Source organism: Gymnodraco acuticeps, unplaced genomic scaffold, assembly GCF_902827175.1.
Source record: "Gymnodraco acuticeps unplaced genomic scaffold, fGymAcu1.1, whole genome shotgun sequence".
Lineage (NCBI taxonomy): Eukaryota > Metazoa > Chordata > Actinopteri > Perciformes > Bathydraconidae > Gymnodraco > Gymnodraco acuticeps.
The window spans coordinates 6,595,928-6,612,092 of record NW_022990042.1 but is presented as its reverse complement, the minus strand read 5'-3'; the positions used below and the strand labels follow the sequence as shown (position 1 = coordinate 6,612,092).

At 40.7% G+C, this 16,165-nt stretch overlaps 1 protein-coding gene across 1 annotated transcript in view; it reads left to right on the top strand.

Annotated features, from left to right (window-relative positions):
• Positions 1-16,165, top strand: part of carmil3 (capping protein regulator and myosin 1 linker 3) — a gene marked incomplete in the record, with an annotated part of 121,085 nt that overhangs the window by 83,551 nt on the left and 21,369 nt on the right. The window contains 3 exon segments of the mRNA XM_034215344.1: positions 3,110-3,206; positions 3,299-3,353; positions 6,168-6,340. Coding sequence (XP_034071235.1) covers positions 3,110-3,206; positions 3,299-3,353; positions 6,168-6,340 — 325 coding nt within the window.

The following is a 16,165-nucleotide window of genomic DNA, read 5'->3' as shown; positions in this document are numbered from 1 at the left end:
GGATATGGATGCACGTGCACAGTTGTGGCATGACCACCAAAACAGAAAGATATGGACACAAGATGTTGCAAGATGTGTGCAAATGTATTTAGATTTGTTTTTAAATGTTGAAGTTAAAAGCATCAATCTGGTGCACTTTGAGAGCAACATTAGTAGATCTATGGATACATCTCTCAACACCCAGATGAAACAGAACTGTAAGCAGATTTTATTTTTCTTTATGGATATTTTACAAATCACTTCCCTTTCAAACTGTATTCTTGTTTATTAATAACAAGTCTTTTTAACTGTCATATAGTATTTTATACCGGTTTACTTTATTCTCTTATTTTTTTATAACTATAATGATCATATACAGATGTGCCTTTACCTCACTGGTTGTAGAAAAAGCTTCTTATATTCGTTAGCATAGCTAGCTAACCAGATGCTAATAACAACAAAGTTATTGACTGTATGATCAGTATGACAGATCGCCACTGGCCTTACAACTAAAGACACAGCCACGCAAAAACTGCGGCATGTGCTGCATAAGTGCTGCAATTTCTGAAGTGCCGGAGCGTTCTGGTGCTCTCCGGCAGAACTGCACCACTGGCCGTTTCTCAATCGCGAGGATGCTGGCTTGGTAGCACATGTCTTCCGAGTCACTTCCTTCAGAAGCTAGGCAAGAATCCTTCCTGGCATTCGGAAAACGAAGAGTGGAACAGGCTAGCAAGTGTGCAGGTGTGCGTCATATGAGAGGCCCCGCCTTACATTTTCCGCCACAGATTTGGGGAAATTGGTCCGTGCGCAAAGCATTGTGGGAATTTGAAGGACGCGAAGTCTACCCATGTGCAGCCTCGAAATTACCCCCAAACCAAGGACGCGGCCTCGGTGGAATTCCAAGTATGCTGGAGATTGGAACAGTCCTTCGGCGGCACTCGATGACGTAGTATCCTTGAAATATTGGCTTGGAAGCCAGTTTCCTCGCGATTGAGAAACGGCCCCTGTCAGACGAGACATATACCACGTGATGACACTTTAGGCTTGTGTTGTGTTCAAGGACCCTGACCTTGGTCAGGAAAAACAGGCACTCGCTTGTTTAATTTTTTTGCGGTCTAGATTTCTTTAATTTTTTTACCTCGAGGGCCGTACCAAATGGTCTGGCGGGCTGTTTACGGCCCGGGGGCCGGAGGTTCCCCACCCCTGCTTTAGAGCTTGTGCCATTCTAGAGACTACAAGTCAGGATGTCTGTTTGCATACCCCAACATTGTTGAAGTGAATGCCTAAACAGTTGAAGTACCTTGTTAAAGGAGGCTCTACATGTGAGTCACTATTGGTTTTGAGGATGTTAAGAGCTCTTAAGTTTTCAAATTAATTAGTACAATGTTTTTACAACAACAGTTTTATGTGGTGGCTGTTGCTCAGGAAGATGATGGTTTTCCTCCAATTGGAATGTCTGTTGTTTGTTCGCTAACTCCTGCAGTCAACATGTTGATGTGTCCTTGGGCATGATACTGAACGCCTACTTGATGTTAGTTTCCATAAGCAGGTAACACTTTGTATGGCAGTGTATGAACGGGTGAATTCTGACTTGTATATGTCGTCAAATCAAAACAAGCGCTATATAAATGCAGTCCATTTACCATTATGACACTTAGGTATACGTGTGCCAAGGGAAGTATGACGTATAGCTTCTTCTACAGTTCTATTTGTCTGGACAGGCTCCTCTTTTTGAATAAGCAGGGGAAATGTGTGCAGCAGGGATTCTGCTGGGAATGCTAATCCCCCTTGATAAACACACATGAACATTATAGCTTAGTTGAATTGACAGTACTAAAAGCTCATCACATTAGGAGGGGGTCAGGGGGGTGGGGGGTAGCTGCGGCAACAAACGGTGTTAACATTAGTGTCTCAGCAGAGGAAGAAGTGTCAGAGCTGTATGAATAGGTTGATGGTTGATGTTGAAGGAAACAATGATTGTGAGAGTTGAATGAAGCTGCTGATGCCAACCACCTGATGTCATTGTGTCTTAAACTAAGCCACTGCTCTGTAAAACAATGATGCACTAATTCATGAAATAACGAGGTTTGTTTTTTATATATTCAAGGCTGGATTTCCAACTGTTCAAATTAAGCAAAGACACAGTCAGCAGTTTAATGGTCAAACAAATTAGTCCTATGTCATTCCCTAAATTATTTTCCTTCAGCGTTCTTTAAAAGAAATTAAGAAAAGGCGATCTCAGAAATGTACACTAAGTGACGGCAGATGTTTTAGAGAGACACAAGACCCAATAATGCCACAGTAGAGGCACAAAATACAAATAGGAATATAAAAGATTTTACTTCCTAAGCGAGAAAAACCTTTCTCCCGCAGCTCTTGACGTCTTTTGCCAATTTCATAATTAGCTCATTTGTTATGGAACATTCCCCTCTAAAGTATAATACCAACTAAGACATTGTTCGCTAATTTCAGCCCTTCTCATAAAAGGAGCTTAATTACATTGTGTTTAATCAAAGAACACAAAAGAGTCGACAAATTAATGTAAAAATTGGTTGTATTATTCAAGGATGAGTGTGTTAGTTGGACGTAAAATGATGATGAAATTCCCTTTACCTAATTCCTCTGAATGAATATGTCTCTGGTGCAGCCCTCTCCACTTCTCCTCCTCTGTGGTGTCATAGCTTCCTGTCATTGACACGTGAAGAAACTCACTTCACACCGGAGGCATGTAGGTTTATTTAACCGTGGATATTTTTCGCTCTCCGAATGAGGCATTTAACGCTTTGTCGCCGACATATCTTGCCATGGTAACCGCTTCCTCTTGGCAGCATCCTCTATCCTTGAGCTTTTTTTGAAAGATGTGAGTGGGTGGGAGCGGGGCAGTTAATTAGGAGTATTTTGGAATTTCAGTGGGCAGTGTGATTTTTCGTTCCAAAGCAGAACAGGAGATGAAAAACTGAGCCTTAAAAGCCCCAAATGTGGCAGAGTGTGACGGCCCAGAAAGGTTTCAGTTTGATACGAAAGTTTTTTTTTTATAAAAGATGAACTCTCGTACACCCTGTTCTCTTTGGCACCTGTACACATGCAATCCTTATTGAAGTCACTTATGTGTGTTTTGTTGTGTGTTCAGGTTTAGATGCTGACTTGCTGGCTGTCATCCCAGCGTTCTCAAGGCACCCGTCCCTCAAACACCTGATGCTGGGGAAGAACTTCAACATCAAGGGCAGGTACGGAGCAGGCGGGGAACCAGCAGCACAGATGGTAGAGGAGGCATTACCCCCCATGATGAATGTCTCTCCTCTTCTCTCTGCCTCCTCAGGGTGCTGGAGGAAATTCTGCAGAAACTGGTTCATTTGGTGCAAGAGGAAGAGTGTGTGAGTTGGATTGGATTATACATCAAACCTCTGCCTACACGCGCCACACACACTCTAAAATCACAGTTCAAATGTGTCTGTCCTCATTCATGTGCATTTTAGAATCAAAATGGGTTCAATCAAAAACTCTTTAATTATCCTTAGAAGTAAGAATGTCCAATAAAGGGAAAATGAAAAAAAATGTATGCAATATTAGATAAACATACGAATTTAAAGTAAAGATGTCCAATAAAGATAGAATAAAGGATTACCATATTATATACACATAATAATTTAAAGGAAACAAATGCAATGAAGATAAAACATTTAATAAAAAGAAATTCCAGTCAAGATCGAATAAAACATATTATACATAAAAAACTAATAAAATATAATAAACACATTATAATGTAATGTTAAAATATACATTAAAGATAAACAAAATAAAAGAATAATTCAAAGGAGAAACATTCCAATAAACATAAAATAATAAAATATAATTTAAACACCTTTTTAAGTTAATTAACTTTTCTACAATATTCTTATTTAATGAGATTCAGCTGTATATTGTAAATTATTTGACCATATATATATTTAAACATAAAAAGTGAAGTGCCAGCATATGGACTGATGCTGTGAGGGGAGGACAGTCTGAAATCCACACTCGGTAATGACTTATATTGCATCTCGGTCATTGAGGCCCAGTCTCTACCTGCCACACACAAAGGGTCTGAACATGCTCTCTAGTCATGTTGTCTCTGGGCTTCTCCAGATGATTCATTAGGTCTCGGTGTGTACGTGCGGCTCCCGGGGCTCCCTCTGCTCTCCGCTCTGCAGATCCAGCATGACAAATAGCTTACTCAATTATATAGCACTGTTGATGGTGATACAGTAGCTCACAATGATGCTCTCGCACTGAGTTAGGCTTTGATGCATGTCTGCGAGAGCAGTAACAGGTGCCTGGAAGTGAAGGTTCTGACTGAGTGCAACCCGAGTTTATTAGAGATCAGTCAGTCTGTGAGTTAGCTCAACCAGCAAATAATGACAAGTCATACAGCAGCATTTTAACGTGTGACAAAGCTTTGGTTGTAGCGCCCCATTCTAATCCTTTGGCTTAGTTTAGCAACAAAGAAAATGTAATTAGAGGCTGACGGTTAGCCTGGTGTAATCCCACAAAATCTACTAGCATCTCTAAATCTCACCTATTATAGGGGCCCTTTTATGTTTTTGGGGTTTTCCCTTTCCTGTAATGTGTCATAGGTTTGTGTGCATGTAAATAGTCTGCAAAGGCTCAAATCCAAAAGATCCCTCCAGAGAGTTTATCTCCACACACTCCCCCACCTGCATAAAACGCCTCCATTAGACTCCTTTGTTAACTTCCCTAACATAATGACATCACTACGTAACACTGGCGCTTCTATTGGCTAGCACTCTAACACATTGTACATTATTGACCAATCACAACAGAGCCGACAAACATTAAAGTATGTAAACATGTAAGAGTAACACGGTGGCGTGCGTTGAAGCTTGCCGGCGGGCGTGTCTGAAACTCGACCAACAACCAATCACATGAATCTCCCGCCCCGGACACACAAGCACGCGGTTTGATTGGCTAGAGCTATTACTGGCATATGATTTGATTGGCTGACGCTTCCGCCGAAGCTTCAAAAGTTGAACATTGCTCAACTTTTGAAGCGAGCAACGCGAAGCAACGCTCCCACAATGCAGTTCGGCAAAGTGTGATGTCACCCCATTCAAAGTGAATGGGCAGAAGCGTTGAAGCTTCAACGCACGCCGCCGTGTGGACGGGCCGTAAAGGCCCAACACGTTGAAAGCAAAAGGGAATGAACACAAACACCAGTTGTTCTTGGTGAAATTAAAGTTATTTATTAACAACTCAAACTAAAAGGTTACAAACAAATGTGCTTCTAATAAACAAAAGAACGAGAGCCTGGTGGGTGCTGTTTAAAAAGAAAATAATACAACAAAAGGAGCTGTGTTGTAAATACTAATTAAACAAACCAAACAACAAAAACCTCACTGCACTAGTTCTCTAACACTAAACAAAACGTCATGCAAAACAGCCTTTAACTATATAAATGTGTGTATGCGTGTAAGATTAGGCCTGGCTCAATCAAACGAGACACACAAGCTGAACAAACAAACACCTTATAAACTGGTTAACCACAGTTAATCGAAAGACACCTGAAATCAGAAAGCTAATAGAAAACAGAAAGTAGATGAAACTCAAATAGTCAGCAGTCAATGACAGTAAAGAATATGATAATATTAAACATAATACATTTCCATAAGTTATAAGTGATCACAACCGCTAGAGTTCTAGTTGCATAGTGTTTATAAATGAAAGCTACAAATATTATGCTGAGGTCCCGTAATATGCTTGATCAGTTGCTGTAAGAAACAAGCACGCAGACACACGACCAAACTCATGATCTCCCCACAGGCCTGAATGGGGAAAAAAGTCCAAATATACAGATGATTATTATGCAACGGGTTCTCTAAGCAAATAAAACAACAATAAATTATTCAAATGCAATCGTATTAGAGCCGAAAAATTGTGTTTTTAAAAAACTCTGATTTTCATCCAGGTTCTTGTATTATTGATTTTATAAAATCAATAAAAGAAAACGTGGATGAAAGGTTTAGAAGAGATCATTAAAACAAGGACCCCTTCACAGATGTTTTGAAACTGAAAGCGCTATCTATAATCTACCTGGAATACATGTCGGGTTAAATTGTTTTCGTCGCTTAATGTCACGTCTTGAAACATCAATTCACATTTATCTCCCATCCTCTCTCATCTTGGCTCCCCAGGCCCTGCACTCCCTCTCCCTGGCCGACTCGAGGCTCCGTCAGCGGGGCACAGTGATGGTCAACGCCCTGGGCTCCAATGCCTGCCTACGGAAGGTCGACCTGAGCGGAAACCAGCTGGAGGACTCCGGGGCCAAGATGCTCAGCAAAGCCCTGCAGATCAATACAACGCTCAGGTGTGTGTTGAATGTTAAAGGTCACCTATTATGCAAAATCTTTTATACACAAACATGTTTCCCCTCTGTGTAAAGAGATTCTGAACGTTTTTGGAACCAAAAATTCTCTCTCTTTTTGTCCTGATCTATTTATCACCTGTCTGAAAATGAGCTGATCAGATTTTGGCCACTTTGTGACGTTGTTTTTTTTGGTTGTGTAACCATTAGCCAATAACCAACCAAGGTAACACCCACCATTAACATGCAGAAAAACCTATATAACACACTACAAGAAAGGGGAACAAATCTAAAAACATAGTATAACGGAGTGTAACGGAAGTTGCCGGAAGTTGGCAAGAGGGGACGCTGGCGTGTTTTTCGCCGCTCTTCTTGCCAACGCTTATTCCTCATGTCTATCACTCCCTGCCGTCAAATCTTTTTCACATACACAGCGAAAAGATTGTTCTGCTCTGGTTTTGTGTTTCTGCCATCTCCGTTGCTCAGCTGATTATGTTTGGCTGCTGTTTAGTTCCTAGCCTCTGCCGTCCTGCCATTAGCAAAACGAGCTCACCGTCGTGCTCTGCTATCCGTGGAATCCCCGCTCTGGAATACGCCAACTGGGCTCCTCTCTGTCCCGCTCCCTGGACTACCCACGAACCCTCCCTCAGTCCTGCCATCTCAAGTGGGGGGTTTGCCATCACCGCTGCTGAGGTTCGAGGTCCGGTTTCTACCAGGCTAATGGTGCTAGCTGCTAGCTGGCTCGCTGTTCTTCCCACATGCCCTACCCCGGAGCCTGCGGTCTTCAGACTTTGGCCCCCCGCACCAACCTGTGAACCTTCGGGGATAGAGCCTTCAGTATGGCAGCCCCCACTCTCTGGAACGCTCTCCCTGCGGAGATCCACAACATCCCCACACTTGACGCCTTCAAAAGGGCCCTCAAGTCCCATCTGTCTGCCAAGGACTTCGGCCCCAAATCTATTTGTTGTTTTTGTCTGACTGCCTTTTGTTATGTTATGTTTGTTTATACTCCTGTTCTTCCTTGTAAAGCGACCTTGGGTATTATGAAAGGCGCTATAGAAATCCAAGTTATTATTATTATTATTATTAGTATGGCCTCTTCAAAACAAAGACGAGTGAAGGAGTGAATTCCCTGCAGATCAGAGCACATCTATAACAAAAGAGCAAAGGCATAAAGAAAAGAGGTTCAAAGAAGGCTTGATTGTCATTTGCACAAAAGCTACAGTTTAGTTATTGGCAATGCATATCTTAAGTGCCAGGGCTCCTGCAAGCTAAAAAATACTTAAAGGGGACCTATCATGCAAAATGCACTTTTGTATGTCTTTTATACAACAAGTCCTCCAACTCATACGACCAAATGGGTCGATTGTTCAAGCGCTTAATACGACCTATAATTACGTTTTAAAGTTGTCGGCCTCTAGTGCTCCCGTTGAATGCAAACGTTACAGAGGGTTGTTTATTCACAAATAACCCTCTCTGTAAAATCCTAAATTGTAGGATAGTTTGGCCATTAAAACGCTTTATGATTAGATTTCTAGCGAGAAGTATATATTGTACTTTTAGAATCCACGTCCAGTCGATATGTAGGATCTATAGTTTGATAGATATTACGAAGATGATTTGAGGTTTCGTCAGGAGAATGTGTATATGCGGCAAGCTTCCATGTAAAGTTACGGGTTGAAAACAGTATTTCCGGTCTCGACGTTTTCATAATAAAACCAATGATCAAATGATTTAACAGTGATATCTGCAGTACTCATCCACTAAAAAACATCAGTTTATCCTTGTTAATTATATGACATTAATTGGTTTAAATTGTGTACAATGCTTTTGTGTTTTTCCCATAGGTTTTTCTCTTTCGATTCTGAGAGACACATTTCTTTTTTCAGAGGTTTTGATAGGCTAAAATCACGCCACAATGCACGTCGGGATATGGTGTTTATGTGATATGAAATCGGAAAACATTTAAAAAAAAATTAAATAATACTTTATTCCGAGTGTTCTTGCTTTTCTCTTTGGAAGTCATCACATAACGGCATTGTAATACACGGTTCGGCTGCATTAAATATGACATATCTGCCGTAGATATTTATTTATAGAGCCCTGATCAGAAGACCTTTTGACAAACTTGAAGAGATGCCGCCAAAACTGAATACGTGACGTGGACCATAAATATATCAACAATTAAACAACATCTTCCATTTCTTTTCACACAATACGTCTCCTTGCAGTATCAACACTAATTCGGCTGACTTTTATATTTGATCCAATTAGTAGATAGTCTGTATTTACACCATAACGGTGCACAGCTGATAGAAAGGGACTTTTTTGTAGTTTTTAAAGATATTACTGATTTTCTGAACTACCTTTCCAACTCCTCATGCAGTTGACTGTTACAGGTCTATACAAGTTCATGGTACAATGCATAAGCTTCACATCGAGAGACTGAAACTGTATTTTCCTTTACCGTTCTGTTTTAATTTCACAATAAAGTGAATAGTCATATTATGTTTGATATTATTATGTTTTATTAACTAGACCACTGGTTTCTTAAACCGCACCTCCTAGTGGTTAAAGCACGTTATTGAATGTAGTTGTTGAATAAGTTATATTTGATGAAAACATTTAAATATTAAGAGTAGCCTTCATACAAAATAGGGGTCAATGATAGAAATATAGAATAGAAAATATCAAGAAGATACTGTAGTGATCTCTACAATAAAACAGTTTAGTGCAGGACGTCCAAAGATATTAACAGGAGGATGTGCAAAACAGACAAACTGATAAGGCTGAATTTTACTCAGGTGTAACTAAAGTCTGATTTAAGGGTTGTTTATATTTCACATCATTAATCAGAATCTGAAAAGTAACAAAAATAAATGTAGTAGAGTAAAAATTCCAGGTTAACCTCTGAATTGTAGTGGAGTAGAACAAAGTAGTACATGCTGCTGTAACAAAAACATTTCCCAACTTGGGATCAATAAAGTATCTTATCTTAAGATGATCGATGGCTACTGCCATATTTGCTAAATGTGCATCTGAACCTTGACAAGTGCATGTTTCAGGCTTATCAATTAACAACAGGAGGGGTCACAGACATAAGACCAGCTGTTAAATTAAGCTCTTCTGACCTTAGCTGTCATGTGGGTATATTAATGCTGCCCACACAAGCCATTTTCACCCATGTATTAATTATATGTTTTAAATTTGATAACACCAATGTGTTTCGTATCCCCTAAACCTCCAGGGATGTATACAGTTTAATACTGGCAACTTCTAATTGTGGGAAATACGAAAATGTCTTTTAAATCTACAATTCCCAGTAGAGACGTGCCATAGAACATGTTGCGAAACACACAATAGCCAGCATGTGTAATTCTGGGGGGGATGGGGGGGGGTGCTGGGCTGGACCCGTCCAAGTCCAGTTTTGGATAGTCTGGCGTGGTTCCATTCCATTTCAAAGAGCTGTTTGACACTCGGCGTAACCTTGTCGCACTGCCACTCCAACATCCAATCACAGAGCTTGAGGGCTAATCACGGGGTTTGTAAAGCAAGGCTGATGTTGTAGTCCCAAACGGTAGCTGGGGATTCTGGGTAGTGTAGTGTCTTCGGAAACTCTGTAGTGTCTAAACTCCGAAAAAACTATTTGTTTCTCCGAATCGAAGGTTAAAAACACAAAAGCATTGTACACAATTTAAACCAATCAATATTGTGTAATTAACAAGGATAAACTGATGTTTTCTAGTGGATGAGTAATGGAGATATCACTGTGTAATCATTTGACAGTGTGGGGAATACTTCCGGTTTTATTATGAAAACTTCGAGACCGGAAATACTGTTTTCACCCACGCTAACTTTACATGGAAGCTGCCCCATATACAGTACACGTTCTCCTGGCGAGACCTCAAATCATCTTCGTATATCTATCAAACTGTAGATCCTACACATCCACTGGACGTAGATTATAAAAGTACAATATACTAGGGGTGTAACGGTTCACAGAAGTCACGGTTCGGTTCGTACCTCGGTTTGGAGGTCACGGTTCGGTACGGTTCGGTACAACAAGAAAAAGCAAAAAAAAGTCCCAAATGCATAATTCCAGGTTTGTTGTTATTTATGTTTGAACAGTAGTGCAAGTTTCAGTTTAAAAATAAAGAACTCTGACATTTTGAATAATTAACTGTATTAAACAGTTAAAAACAAACCATACACAGTACACTCAGATGGCCATATTATCTATAATGGCTGATGTCAAACAAAAAGGTTTCATCAAACTGTAAAACTAAAAAGAATGTCTTGAAAATATTACATCATAAATAATAAGAACGTGTTTCAAGAGCGCAAAGTCGTTGAAAAACATATGCCAAAAGCTTCCGTTATTTATTTTGGTCTCTCGGCTCTCATGTCTATTGGCTTCTTAAAAACAGCGGGGATCAGCTGTTGAACTGCTGCTGTCTTTTGCCGGGCTCCGGTGATTGCAAATCTGGGTGATGCCTTCTGATATGATTTAGCATGTTTGGCGTGTGTTACCATTAGCATACCGCACCACTGTAGAACAACGGTGACACACCGTCCTCGTCCGATCCACCACTCGTCCGATCCACCACTCGCACCACTCCATCGTTATTGTAGTCCACAGGGAACCCGAAATGTTCCCACACAGCTGATTTAAAAGAAGCAGGTGGGTTCTAGCTCCTGTGTTATCTGAAATCGCCATACTAACTTTTCTTCATCTTGTATTTTGTTTGTTTTGTTGTGTTTTCTTCTTGTTCTTCATTTGTTGTTTAAGGGCGGCTGGCAAACAGCTTTTAGGCGCAATACCGCCCCCTGGATTATATATAGTGTAATGGATACTGCCCTCAATGACAGACTTTTTTCCCACTCGTAAAAAAAAGGCGTATTCGTCGTGTGACTGCGTGCCGAACCGTGACGTCTGAACCGTGACGGTACGGGACGAATACGGATACCGTTACACCCCTACAATATACACTTCTCTCTAGAAATCTAATAAAAAAGCATTTTAATGGCCAAACTATTCCACAATTTCGGATTTTCCAGAGAGGGTTATTTGTGAATAAACGACCCTCCGGAGCGTTTGCGATCGACAGGAGCATGTTGTTTCTTACACGACCACTAGAGGTGCTACACTTTAAAACGTGACTCTGGGTCGTATTTAGCTGCTGAACAATCCACCTATATGGTCGTTTTTTGTAGGAGGACAGGCTGCTTTTATACATGAATATGTGTCCCCGGTGTTCCAGGGAACTCACCAAGTGTCAGAAAACATAACCCACTTTATTTTCCTCCATACTCAAATCTCTAAAAAAGGGGCTGCAACGGATCTGATACAGACTGATCCAGATCTGAACACTTTACTGACGTCAGTAAAGTGGTGCTACGGCTATTGGTCAATTCTCCACCTATCAGGGGAATGAGAGGTTGGGACACGGCCGGCCATTGCTGCTCGAAAGCGGTGGAGACGCTGTAGTACATATGCCAGGCCTGTAAGTGGCGCTGTAGTCTGCCACAAAAGCAGCGAAGAAGACTTCCCTTGCATGGTTGCCATGGTTGCCCTTCTGTTTATTCTCCGCTGTGGCTCTTTTTCTCCCTCCCCGAGGCAAGCTTTTGCGCCTCCTGCTTTAAAACAAATGAATAATGACTCTATAATCATATGTCAGGGATAATGTGCAGCGACGCGGTCATTATGGGGAAAAGAACACCGACAGGCTGATCAGGAGCTCGACGCGAAGCGGAGGGATCTACTGTAGATCGGCATGAAGGCACATTATGCAATGTGCACATTATCCCGCTTATTACATGGCCACATTCTCGACAAAGTAACAATATGACTCCCAATATTAATTGAAATGCTTTTATAGATTTAGAAAATGATTTTATTGATTTAAAAAATAGTTGTATATATTGATTTAAATTGACATGCATCCGCTAAGAAAAATAGTCCGTTGTTACTGTTTGAACTAACGTAGCAACGGCAGGAACTGCTTCGAGAGTGTTTTTGAGGAGATTTTTGATTACAGATTTGAAAACATCGTTGCTTGCTTTAAAAGTAGCACAATTCATGATGTCAAACCTTGGAACGTATCTAGATATCCCTGCCCTAATGCCAAAGTAACTGCCAACTTCTCTCTCCTGCAGGGGGGCGTGGTCAGCTGCAGCTCACAGAATCAGCCCCCTGCAAAAACAGGGCTGGATAGAGCGAAATGAGGCATGGCTAAAATGCAGGATCTGTTTGGTATTTTGAAAAAATTTATATATTTATATACTTTATATAGGTATGGCCCTACAATATATGTTTCAAATATAGCATGATAGGTCCACTTTAAGATATAAAAGGAAAAAGGCATACAATTGTGAAAGTGATGCAATGATGCAAGTTAAGTATGTTGCCCAAGGATAGATCAACATATTGACTGCAAAGGGTGAGGAAGAAGTTCACTTAGAGTAACAATAGGGGCAGACATATGTATGTACTATAGACTTATGTTGGGGAGGGCACAGCTCAGGAGTTAAACAGTCCTATTGCCTGGTTAGAGGGCAGATGAAGGAAAAAGGTTTCAGGGAAATGTAGGTATGATTTGAGGAGAGGATATACTGAGGTTGCTTTGAGACAAAACACTGTGTTCAATGTAGTGCTTCAGAGAAAGAGGATGAGAGAGAAATGTTAAAGGTGGGGTAGGTAATTTTGGAGAAACCAGCTCGAGTGCGCTAGAATTTGAAAATACACAGCCGGAACAAATCTGCCACTTCCTAACAGAGCCCCTCCTCCAACACACACGAACGCGCACATGACCAATGAGGGCACGAGATAAGTTTGTGCACAGATGGAAGGCTGACTTTTACAGTACTACGGCTTCCACAGATGACATTTTTTAATGGATTTGTTGTCAAAGCACTTCAGATATTCATTGCTATCGGGATGTTAAGAGCATTCCATGGAATATAACAAAAAGTGTATCTCGAGCCGGTTTCTCAAACGTACCTACCTCACCTTTAAAACTGGCTGCTAATTCACTGTTTGTAAACTTTTTTTTTTTTTTTTTAAGCTTTTTTGCTTGGTTTGTCCATGCTAGACTTTAAATAACATAAAGAAAAATATTGTAATAATAATTTTTAAAAAATGAAACTAAAACAGAACATACAGTGGGGCAAAAAAGTATTTAGTCAGCCACCAATTGTGCAAGTTCTCCCACTTACAAAGATGAGAGGCCTGTAATTTTCATCCTAGGTACACTTCAACTATGAGAGACAGAATGAGAAAAAAATCCAGAATATCAAATTGTCTGATTTTAAAGAATTATTTGCAAATTAATACTTTTTTGCCCCACTGTATATACATACATAAATAATGGTAATTGTAGAAAAACAGGCAAATATTAAAAACTGAAAATAAGTTATACAAAATCATATTCATCGCAGTAATAATAAGGGGTATTATATGATAAATGATGTGAAACAAAAAATGAACTTCCTTAGCTTTAAATAAACGTTGATTGCAAGACAGTCATATATAACATAATGTTATCATAGTACTTTGATATGTTTGCTCATTTTCTTTTTACGGTGCTACTTATTGCCTTTTTAATTAATATGTTAGTCTACTGAATTTATTTTGCCTTTTATCTTCCCTGCTACTAGGGCTGTATCCGAATATTCGTTCGTTGTAGTACTATTCGGGTTTTCAATTTCGATATTCTTTTTTCCCCCCCGTTTTTTGTTGGGCAGTGCAGCGCAAGGCACACTGGTTAAGGATGGCAGCTTCCTCATCGTTGCACTCGGAGAGAAATAGTAAGAGACGGAGACGATGAACTGCTGTTAGTTCTATTATGGCATTGTGCATGTCGTGAGAGGTGTACGTTGCTGTGTGGGGAATGCTTTCCATTATTTTGGCCAACTCTGCATCTTTGTCTGCACCGTATACTCAAACAGCGACAGGAAGAGCCCACTGCCTGACTCGGACCTGCTGTGGAGTGAATCGTGGTCACCTCTGAGAGGGACAGTGTTGGGTGTAACGCGTTACAAAAGTAACGGAGTTACAGTAATATATTACTTTTTGCTGTAACAAAGTAATGTAACGCATTACTTATGAAATGTGGGTAATATATTACCCCGTTACAATGCCCAGTAACGCAGTTTACAACACATTTCAACCCGAAATTAAATGGTGTTTTGTTTTTTAAGAATGTAACATAGCGAGGACATTCCGACACCAGACAAATTGTGCGGGTAGATTAGTAAACCTGGTGTTTACCCTTCAGGGCTTCGCGTCGGGATCTTCAGGCAGTTGAATGTTATGCACCCCTCTATTCAAAAAAGAGAACGGAGCGAAAAATACAAACAACAAATTGTGTCAGGTGCGCGTGACCTGCCCGCTGCGCGTGCATCATTTCCAAAGTGCTTCCACAGCAGTGACACACATCTGTGGATGATCATTTATACGAAAATGGTTAAAGCAACCATCACTAAACGCCAGCAACAGTGCATCTACTGCAGACAGTTAGCAACAGGTCAGATGGGGACATTCACGTTACCCTCCGTTGTTGGTGGACACTAGCGTACTCCTCCCCTGACTCGCCCCCCGGAGCAGCAAGTCTTCGTCTCCCCAAACTACGCCGCCCCTCTGCGGCCCGCAGGTGCCAGGATACCACGGCAAAACAGAGCCTGCCCAGGTATATCTAAACAAGTACCCTGCCTGTACAGTGGGGGTTAGGCGGTCATTTTGCAGCTCGTGGTATACAAATAGACAGGGAATATTCATGTGAAAATAGATTCATATTCTGCCATGCCTGTAGACATGTTGGGTCAAACATAATGCATACAATAGCACAGATGCCTTCACCACGAATGGCTACAAAAATATCTCATATCCCGAGCTTACATACATCAACGAGCTAATGTTGCAGCTGAAATGTTCTCCAGGTCACAAAGTCAACCTCACATGATGATGTGATACCAGTTTTCAAGCACAGTAAATATTCTCTTCCCAGAGTATATGATGGGACCAAGGTGATGATGTAGTACATGGTTTTAATAATACGTTTGCTTTTCAATGTTTGCCATTTCAAAGCATGAGCTGGTTCAAATAATATGTGCCTTGATTTACAATATGTTCTCCTTTGTTTTATCAGTACAGTTTTGAAGCTGTTGTGCTTTTCCTTGCCATAGTCCACTTTGGACTATATGACATATTTCAGGATTAATGTTCTCACTTGCCTTGGTTTCAAAACAGACAAATGCCCATAATCTGTTCATTGGGACCATCAATGCTATTTTTCATTGCTGTTGCCGGCCACTATTGCTCATTTAAACATGCTACTGCTGCGCCCCCTGTAATCTCAGATGGCACCCCGAGTCATTTTGTTCTGGAACCGGGCCTGAACATGGCCATATACTATTGTTTGCTTCCTCTCTGCCTTCTTCTGGTGCCTTTATCTGACGCCCAGCGCTCCGTCTTTTAACCTCTTTTCCTTTCTCTTTCTTGATCCTCCTTAGCAACCTTCATTATAGTCCTTGACAGTGGTCTGTACTGCTGTATTAACAACGTGTCACATGTTAAGAAGTTACAATCAGAATCCAGTATTCAACTAAGCCGTGTAATACAAGTTGTTAGTAGCCTTAAGGGGCCTACACAGTATGCTATACCACATTGCCCTTCACTGGATGTATAATGAGCTGCACTAAACTACATTTTAGCATTTAAATACCTAGCCATTCTTTTGCGGTTATTTTTGGTGAAGTAAGTAACTCAAAAGTAACTAAAAGTAGTTGTAAACTCATTACATTCAGAGACAGTCATATTGTAATGTAACT